This window comes from Cheilinus undulatus, linkage group 13, assembly GCF_018320785.1.
Source record: "Cheilinus undulatus linkage group 13, ASM1832078v1, whole genome shotgun sequence".
Lineage (NCBI taxonomy): Eukaryota > Metazoa > Chordata > Actinopteri > Labriformes > Labridae > Cheilinus > Cheilinus undulatus.
Window position 1 is genome coordinate 35,831,846 of NC_054877.1, and position 10,420 is coordinate 35,842,265.

Below are 10,420 nucleotides of genomic sequence, written 5' to 3' on the forward strand. Positions count from 1 at the left end.
GACTGATTATTGGCCTAGCCGATCAATGATGCTGATATTTTGCATTTGGTCGATTACCAGTATCAGCATTTTATCTTACCAATAATCAGTCAAATTTATTGAGTTTGAAAATGTGTTCATTTGTTTTCACTGCAAAGTGCGCTCTTTCCTCTGGCTTTATTCTCACTCTGCAGACTCACCAAATGTCCTATTTACAACAGTCTGACATGTCACATGAGTTTTAGCCAATCAACACTTAACCCGGGATGCTATTGCTCTATGCCGTTTCTCATGCTGGCTGACCTTAGGATAAATTGTTTATTTCCATAGTTTTTTGATCATGCAATTTTACTTTTGTCATACTTAGCACGTATTCTACATCATGATAAATGCATATTAGTTCCAAATATCAGTTATCGGTCTCATGATCTACAAATAACCAGTATTAGTATCTGCCCTGGGAACCTAATATTAATTGACCACTACCATCAAGCATGGGTTTTATGTTCTAGTGTGGGCCATACTGTATTTCATTTTTAGAATTTGCTGCCGGCCATAGTTTGAACCCCCCCTATGTAGAATAAGCCTTTTGTTCGTACATAAGGAGGGACTCCCTGCATGGAGTCTGCCATCTTGTACTTCTGCATCTTGCATGTTTCTACAGCACCACAGAAGGGACCAAATTACAGATTTTTTTTTTCAGTTCAACTGTTTGCCTCAGTTTTCATCAGAAGTGAGCAAAGCTATCTAGAATCTGACTGTTACAGGCTGCTAATGTTCCCTAAAGCTACACACTGCACCTTTAAGGTTTGTGGTGATTTTGTTGACTCCTGTTGACAAAGAGCTACCCCTTACTTGGTCTTACTGGACATGCAAAATGTTTTTAAGCAGAGCTGTCAAACAATTTCAGTTTTGATTGCAATTTATCTAAAAATGTGGATTTTTGCACTGTGTTAAACTAAGGGTAATTGACTTCCTGTTTGGATACTGACCAACTTTATTTTGGGGAGAAAATAAGGAACTTCTGGTAGATCAAAGATTATGACATTAAGTTACCCACAGAAAAAGGAACTTGGTATGGGCTGAAAAGGAAAATAAGGGAGCAGTAAAAATGAAAAGTACAGAGGACTTTTGACTTATCCACTGATATGTCTGTATGTTTTTTCCCCAGTGAAATGAGACATGAAGGAGCAGCGTTGTCCTTATTATTCATCACTGGGGCTGGATGAAGATGGTGCAGTGGCTTAACCATTGTAAAGGAACAATAAAGCATCTGATTTATGGCATTTAAAAATGAATTGATAGATGTTGTGGCTGTCACTGCAGAAAACATTTAGACAGCCTACCATACCAGACAACTCTGAGCTCAGTGACAAGATTGTTGCAAGGCACAAATCTGGGGAAGGCTATAAAAAAGTTCTGAGCACAGTAGCCTCCATGATTCTCAAATGGAATAAATTTGGCACAACCAGGACTCTTCCAAGAGCTGGTCGACTGGTCCAAACTGAGCAATTGAGGGGAGAAGGGCCTTAGTAAGTGAAGTGACCAAGAACCCGATGGTCCCTCTGACTGAGCTTAAGAGATCCTGTGTGGAGATGGGACCTCAACTGATCTGGGCTTATGGCAGAGGGGCTAGACAGAAGCCTGTCCTCAGTGCAGAACACATGAAAGCCTGCGAAGAGTTTGCAAAACTCTCCATATGAAAGTCAAATTACATTTAATTAATTTGCAAAACTTACAAAAATTCTCTTTCACTTTGATGGGAAACTGAGTGTACATTAATGAAAATAAAAATGACTCTTTTTTTCAACTGTAACATCAGACAGCAACATAAAATTACAAAAGAGAAGGGGTCTGAATACTTTCTAAATACATTACAACCACATACTATAATCCAAGAACCTGCAGACAAAATATGCTGTCAATAAAATAGAGTAAATGGATCCTAAAGCAAAGCAAAGAATTAAAAACAAGTCTGATAACCACTAAAATCATGTATAAAAGCACATAAAAGAAGTATTACACATTAAAGTAGTACTAACTATGGACCTTAATTAAACACAATAATGCATTAATGTTGACAGCCCTTATCTTAAGACAAAATTTTCCTCCTGCACATTTTTAAAGTCATGAACATATAATAATCACTTTAGCCGGACATCTGTCACATGTTGGTGTTAATAGGAGTTAAAAAACAATTAAAATAGGGAGTCTTATTGCTGATGCATTTCTTGCTCAACTAAAGGCATCAGTATTGGTTTAAGTCTGTTTTGAATCTAGCCAAAAACTGTAGCTGTAAAAATGCATGTGTAGTGTATACACAATTTTTTAAATTCAAAACTATGGAAAAAAAATAATAAAATGCATTGGGGAACTTCATGCAATGACAGTCCCTATGATAAGCCTTGTTTAAGCTAAAAATATAACTTTTGTTGTAGCCCAGTTGAATAAAAATGTCTTCATTTAATTTGTTTCCCTAATCAAACGCCTTAACTGCTGTAAACCTTGAGCTGCCTTATAGATTTCTTCAAGGAGTCGCCAGCTGCAGTGGGAGGACGGTGATTCATCCTCACACCCGTCCCAATGCGCACTCGGGACCTCTTTCCATATATGGTCATCTGCCGCTCGCTTCCGATTCCTCGCCGACCAATCAGCGGCCGGGTAGAGTCACCAGCCATTACAGGCGTCCCACACTGCAATGGTGACTCAATATCCCGTCCGCCCCAGTTACTTTGATAACAAACACAGCACGGTTAAAGCTATATTAAGTATTTACAAAAAGCAGACATAGATATCGGTGTCCAACATTTTATTTCGTCATATTTACAGTTCTGAAGTGCTCAAAATACAGCGTACAAATATTATTACAAAGTGTTATTTCGGGTCTAACATTAGTTACACCTTTATCACAAACTCGTATGAACAAAAGGGTTAAGAAAGTAAGGCAGGGTTTTGTCAGTAAACGCTACACACACACACCCCTGAAAGAGTCTTTGTAAAGGTGTGAAACGTGTTTGAATGTTAGTGTTTCTCTGTACAGACGGTAAAGTCGCTGGTAGGACTCAGTGCATGACTCAAGTCTGACTGCAGCTTGAAACAGAGGGCCGAGTTCACTCCCTGATTCTGCCTGATGTAATTTTATCCCATAAAATGGCTCTGAGACAGAACTGCATGAGGCTCCATCAGTCTAAAACGAGTTTACATTTTGGGAGATTGACATACTGCCTCTTGAAACAAGTTTGATCTTTCAACTTTAAATAAACGTAACAAAAATGCCAGAAATATCCGAATTGTAACACCAGAGGGAGCATGTGTTCCCTTTGAGCTGTGTGCGTCCCTGCACTAAGTTTGAGGTTAATAGTCCATCATACGGAACAATTATACGTCTCAGTCACTGTCCATCGTTGCATTTCACCTGCAGAAACTTAGTGGACACAGTCTGTGCGGATAGTGAAATGATATGGCTTAACAGACCCACTTGAAGCTGCATTTGGTCCCCAAGAAACGTCCCTTGGTTGTTCCCCCCTCCCTTTCAGTCTAGAAAGCCTGGAGCTGCTGCGTCAAAATGAGCTGGCAGCCGCTGTTAACGTGGTCCATGACCTTTTGCTTGAGCAGAGCCAGCTCGTCTCGGAGCACGTTGGCGGAGGAAACCAGTTCCGTGTTTTGGCTCTTCAGGTTTTTGACCCTGTCCTCCAGCCTGGAGATCCTCTCCAGCTTCCTTTTCCGGCATTTAGACGCAGCCACCCTATTCCTCATGCGTTTCCTCTCTGCTTTGATGCGCTCCTGATCCTCCATGTCGATGGGGGACAGCGGCGGGGTGTCTCCGGACATCTCGGGGACAGTCTGCGGCTCCTCTTTGAGCGCATGGAGTCGCGAGTGCTGCGCAGCTGCGAGCTGGTGGTCCATGTGGCTATGGGACGGCTGTGGGGCGGATGGGTAGCTCATAGGTGGGAGTCTCTCGTTGGCAGGTGCAGACGCGGAGCTTACAGCTCGGGGGAAAGTGCCTAAGTTTGTGTACTCGGGCGGGTCAGTGCGCACCGTGCAGCTGTAGGGAATCCCCCCGCTCTCGGGCGCAGCAGCGCCGGATGCCATGCTGCTGCTCGCGCCGGTCTGTGCGTCAGGGTGCACGGCAGGCGTCTGCTGGTGGTAGTGCAGTTCAGCTAGAGCCCTCGCAAAACCCTCAGCAAACCCCTCCTGCTCGTCCGTGATGTTCTTGGGACAGATGAACTGGGTCGGGGTGGGGGTCGTGAGCCCGTTGCAGGACTGGATGATGAGTCTCTCCAGCTCCGGGGAGGCCAGCTTCAGCAGCCCCACATCAGGGGACGTGAGGATGTCCAGGGCCTTTGCGCTCAGCTGGGGTTTGAAGTTTTTTGGGTCGTTAAGGTTCAGAGTCATGGTCTGTTTGAGGGTTTTGGGGTTGAAGCCGTACACCGCCGCTGTCCCTTCATGCTGGGAGTTTGAGGCGTTCACAGCTTCTTCGTAGAAAGTCGCCTCCATTTTCTTGGACATAAAGTTTGTATCACCTTATCTCAGGAAATTAAAAGTGTCCAAATCGGCGGTTAACATTCGTCCTGTGACTCTTTATCTCTGTCCTGTCTTGTGATCGAGTCCGCCTATTGTTGAAGTTCAACTCACTTGACAACTTCGCGTCCTGAGAAAACTTTTCTCTTCTTGAACACCGCGCGAGAATAAACAAACACCACAGTCCTCTCCACCGCTGAAACTCTCTGTTCCCACTCCTGGAGTATCCTCTTTGATTTCCTCTCCTCCTTAAAAAACTACAAACACAGCCTGAAACGGGATAATACTTTCTATCACTTCCAACGTGGAGACGAACTTTATCCACCTCTAAGCTGCTGCTCCACTGAAAATAACAATGATGTCATTTCTACGGCCACTGATTGGCTGGAGATGATTTGGTGGGCGGGGGTTCTCTAATGACATGCAGGTTGCTCTGACAACTAGCCATATCCCCGCCTTCCCGCGATGGCTTATGGGATTAGGTAATGCAGACAGTGGAGCAATGTACTCTGGGATTACGTAGTGTTTTTGAATATTTAGTTACCCGCTCAATTATTAGTTACCCATCCTTAAGAAAGCCTGACCTACTTTACTTTATTAAGGTTAGAATCAATTAGAACACTAACCACGAATCAATCATCTATCAATTAGAAGATTTAAGGCTATAAAGAATATGTTTGATTGTAATGTACATTTTACCTGACACCATTATAAAAATGCATTTAAATGATACGATTATCATTAAAATACTTACCAGTTCATGAAAAGACACTGACTATATGATAAAAACGATTGGTTAAGAAATTTAAAGGATTCAAAATGGAAAATGATGCCAGCTCTTTTTTGTAGCCTAGAGGACAACACAGTACAAAGAGAAACGTCTAAAACACACTTTTCTTTTATTATTAAAGTGGTTTTCTTAACCCTTTAAAGGGTACCCATTGAAATACTTGAGAAGTTACAATTTAAGCCTTAAATCAATTGCAGCTCAATTAAAAAAAACAACAACTTTATTTGTCCTTGTGGGGGCAATTCAAAGCAGCATTACAGAGCTGAAATCTAACAAAAAAAATCACAAATGCAAATATGAACAATATAAAATAGAGAAGTTTTAGAAAATATATACTATATGTACACCTATATACTAAAAGGAATGATACAAACAGATTATTTTAAATATAGGCCTCAGATATTGACAGTAACAGCATTTATGAACCAAGCTGTACAATTAGAGTAAAAAACTGACAGCCAAGAATAGTTGTAGTGCAAAGAGAGAAATATTTCTCTCTGGAAATATGGAAATAAATATATAAACAGGGTAATGTGAAATGGATCAATACTGAGTAAACAAAGTGGTTGTGCAATAGAATATAAATATAAACAGGACGGATTGAACTCTTCTGAGGAACTCTACATGTCACATATTTCTTAAGATGAGCACCCCTAAAAGATCTGACCCTAAAATCGCCCTTGTTGTGACCTTTAATTTAGTGCCCTGCTCCAGTAAATGAATGAAATATACAACTTTAAGAAATACAAGTGAGATGTTTGATCATTTACATACCCCAGATGGTGCAGACATATACACTACCTGTTCATAAGTCTGATTATGAATGTATACTCTGTATCAGGAGGAAACAAGTAATAAATAGGCTAAAACTGTTTTAGACTACTAGATAATATACTATATTTATTGGTACATAAATACTGACTTTAAGGATTCCTATATTTATACCATGTTGTAGTTTCTGATCAAACGTTAAGATAAATATTAAAATAGTTAAAGCCAAGGGTGCCCACAAGGGAGGACGAAGGGGGAAAGCTCACTGGGGCCTACTGAGGTTGGCAATCTCATGGTTCATCCTAAACGTGAATAATGATAACCAAACTGTACTTTAAATTCAAACACTCACCTTTACTTATCTAGGCAACAAACTTACAATTTTTGTTCACTGTTATCTCAGCTACAAACGCTATTTGAAGCTAGACAAAGGGGCCAAATGTTAGTCAGGAAGCTCACTCTAACAGTACTGATCTAACTAGCCTGGGTTAATACTGTTTAATCACATTCATGGAGGGCTCATTCACTGATCCATTCATGGGCCCGGCCAGTTACGACCTGGCAATAGCTCCCACAGACATTTGTGTACTTTATATTCAACTGTGTGCAACATATTACTACTTATACATATTTTGATAAAAAAAAAAATACTGGATCACTCTTTAAATGATCAAAAACCTAGCTAATGTAGCTAAGCTAAAGCTACATTAGCTATGTAGCTAAATTAGCTATGTAGCTCCACTATCTATAGTTAAGCTAGCTCTAACATGAGCTTTAGGAAACAAATCTTAAGCTAATGTAGCAACAAAGATAACTTACCAAGCTTGTGTAGTTGTTTTGTGATCCAAGCTATAGCTATGTTAGCTAAGCAGCTCCATTATCTATAGCAAAGTTAGCTTTACCAATGTGGGCTTTAGCAACATGAGTTTTAGCAAACCTAGCTAAAGTTAACATAGCTATATAGATAACGTACATGTGTACCTTACATTGCTGCTTTGTGATCTAAGCTTTAGCTACTTTAGCTAAAAAGATACAATAGCTAAGATCTCTGTTATCTATAGCTAAGCTTTAGCAACATGAGCTTAAACAAATTGTGCTAAAGCTAATGTAGCTATATAGATTATATACCTATGTAGCTTGCATAGCTGATTTGTGATTTAAGCCAGCCATTTTTTCTTGGAGCCCCCCACCTACATAGACCCCCAGAACCCAAGAATGAAGAAGAGAAGAAAAAGTGTATTTCCATGCTGAGATATATGCCGTCCCAGGTGAACGGTCTGTGAGAGTGGCCATCAGAGATAAAAGGCCTGCAGCCAGACTGTCTTGGGGGTTTTGGTCTGCTTCATCCAGTCAACATTCATTGTTATCCTTACTAATAGTTATGAGTTCTTTATAAAAACTGAACTGATTCAATGCAAATGGTCTCCACAAAGTTTTCAAGTAATGTCAACAAATTTTAGGTTAAGCGCGTACACAGCAGTTCACACATTCACACACTAAAGGTGAAGGCTGCTGTGTAGATTGGCCATCAGTATTTATTCGTTCTGTTCATAGGCATCCATACACATTCACACCACTCTGTGTAAACTCTAGGGATGGATGTGAGTGAAAATCTCAGTAGATTGTCAGTTTGTGACATACTCAATGCAGCCTGTCTGGCACCACAGCCACGGTATGTTCAAACTCGCTCAAATAACCTTTTTTCTCCATTCTGATGCCCAGTTTGAGCTTGTCTTGTCCAGCTTGACCATCTCTACATGCCTTAATGCATCTGTTGGCCGATTAGATATTTGAGCTGTTAATAAAGTGATTAATGTAGATCTAATAATTCATAGCCTTAAAATCTGCAAGGAGGCCAGCATTCTAATTTGGTCACATAATGGTAACATTGAACAATTGCTTTGTAGAAATTATACATTATAATTTATTCTGTGCTCTATTCACACAAGCCTGGTATGTAAATGTGAAGCTGCTCTTAAGACTGAAGTCTCTATACAGCTGCAGTCCAGCCTGTCTGGCCTCCCCCATTGTATTATTCAACATGTTCTCCTCAAGCCAACTATAAATAAGTTAACAACTCCAGACAGCCTGGGAGAACCAGAGCAGCTTGAGGTCAACACTCTTGAGATGAAATGTTGTCCTCCCAATACGCTGTCCAACACCCATTTGGAAGTATTTGACACCCTGAAGTGGAAATCCAGCACTGTGAATGTCTAATACCACGGTGGTACGAAGGCAAACACAGCCTCAGCTCTTTATATGTCTCTTTTACTCTCTTATAGCAGCGTGTAATCCAACAATAACTCTCTGAACTCTCTGTACACCTGTGTTTAGTCCCACTGAGGAGTATTTTCCTATCAAGCTGCTGTGGTGCCCCGGCCATGCTTCCTGTTTCTCTGTCAGCTTTTCCCCTCTGCTGTCCTGACGGGGTCGCTTTCAGATAACAGCGCCTTCCTCCTCCCTGCTCGGGACAGCTGTTTCCACAGCGTGGAAGAAGTTTCTAATCAGGAGCTCGTCCTGCCTGCCTCCCAACACGCCTGCTTTTGTTGTGCAGAGGTGGTACAAGCCCTTTTTTAAGTAGAGCAAAACATGACAAAAACAATGAATGCACGTGTGGAAGTTTGAGCAGAGCAAAGTTTTGATTAGCTTCAGGCACGGACCAGATGTACTTGAGTGGAGCATTAAGACAGAGACAGATGAGATTTCAAACATCATCCATTCAGTGTTTTTTGAAGACCATCTGTTTCTTCCTGTCCTGCTGCTTGGTTTTTCTCAGTGCTCATCTTTGCTGATGGTTTCTGATCCAAACACACTGATCACAGCCAGCAGCACTTCCTTTAGACAGCTGCTGATCTCCTCTAAGAAAGGAACATAATGGAGTTAAGAGGCAAGGTGGGGTGCAGGGTAGAAAGTTTGATCTAATGTCTGCAGCCATAATTTTAACTCATTGCTATTGATTGCAATAAGTTATGTCAGTAATCCATCAAATGCCTGCACTTGTACTGACATTTATCTTGTTCAACAAGACTTTTCGACAAGTTATAACATAAAATGATTTACCTTATAACACCTAAAGTATTCCATGTAGATTTGCCTGTTCTAGAGCCCTTTTAGTCCGAATGATGACTAAATAACATGAACCTTTAAAGCCCCAGTGAGGAGTTTTTAGCTCATTGTGAAATTGCCTGAAATTATTATTGATGTGCCTTTTTGACCCACAAATGCAAGCAGGACCATCAGGAATAAGAACATTTCTTTCTGTGAGTTATTCTTCAGTGCTTGAGACTGCCGCTGTTGAGTAGGCACCCTAGAGAAACACACTTTTGAAACACACTCTTACAAATATCCCCATTGTGTGAGATATTTGACTGTAAAAAGACAGCAGGATAAAAAAACACACTACTTTTGCATGTACGAAGGCACCAGAAAGAAGAAAAGACTTTCTGCTTTTGCTTGAGCAGATCACTAGCAAAGTTCACAGGAGCTTTTAAGTCCTTAAATGGGGTGGAGACATGATTTTAGTTACATTTGTGCAAGTTTCCTGCAATAGTTAGTCAATATTTCTAGATAACAGCTTTGGTGGTGTTTTAAATGCCCTTTTCTAAATTAATCAGACATTGTTTGCTCAAAAAAGAAGCAGCAACAGAAGTTCTTAAACCGGACTACTACTGAAAGTAGCTGTTTCAACTGCTCAAGTCCATCAAGGTGCCTGAAAACCAGTGAAATGTTTTTGGTAATCCTTAGTCCTTGTTTTCAAAATTGAGTTTTTTTTTATTTAGAAAGTACATTATAAAAATAAACTTGTTTATTTTCTTAATTGGAGAAGACACATGTTCGTAATGATAATCATATACACTTAGCTGCCACTTTGTTAGGCACACCTGTTCCATTACTTATTAACACAAATAGCTAATCAACATTGTACCTATCTTCTGATGACTATTTCTAGCAGGATAATGCACCATGTCACAACAGCCAATTCCAGTTATAATTGAGCCCAGGATGTGTTGATGATAAATTCAACCTGCCGAAATGGCTAGTGATAGTCATTGCACTACCTGCCATGGCTGACATCTACCTGCATTTGGCTGGTTGGCACGTGTTAATGTCAAGCCCTGGCTGTGAGAATTTGTACAACCATACATCAACACTGCAGTTATAACAACCTGTAACATGTTTTAAAGAAGCTGTTTTTGATGGATAAAATATGGTGTGCATTGAGATTTTGGCTTGATCTTAGGTGTGCCTTGGGCCAAAAAGGTTGAAAACCACTGGACTTAGGGGAGAGGGAGGGGCAGGGGCACAAGGGCACCTAATGCAAGGCTTATGGCATTTTTCTACATGCTCTGAAGTGCACCT

The 10,420-nt window shown here is 40.7% G+C and overlaps 1 protein-coding gene across 1 annotated transcript; it reads right to left on the reverse strand.

Moving 5' to 3' along the window:
- Nucleotides 1-2,773: 2,773 nt before the first annotated feature.
- LOC121520730 (transcription factor AP-1-like) lies at nucleotides 2,774-4,830 on the reverse strand. The gene has a single exon (XM_041804324.1). It carries the CDS (start codon nucleotides 4,486-4,488, stop codon nucleotides 3,517-3,519), a length of 972 nt encoding a protein of 323 aa, XP_041660258.1. The 5' UTR covers nucleotides 4,489-4,830; the 3' UTR covers nucleotides 2,774-3,516.
- Between the last annotated feature and the right edge of the window lie 5,590 nt (nucleotides 4,831-10,420).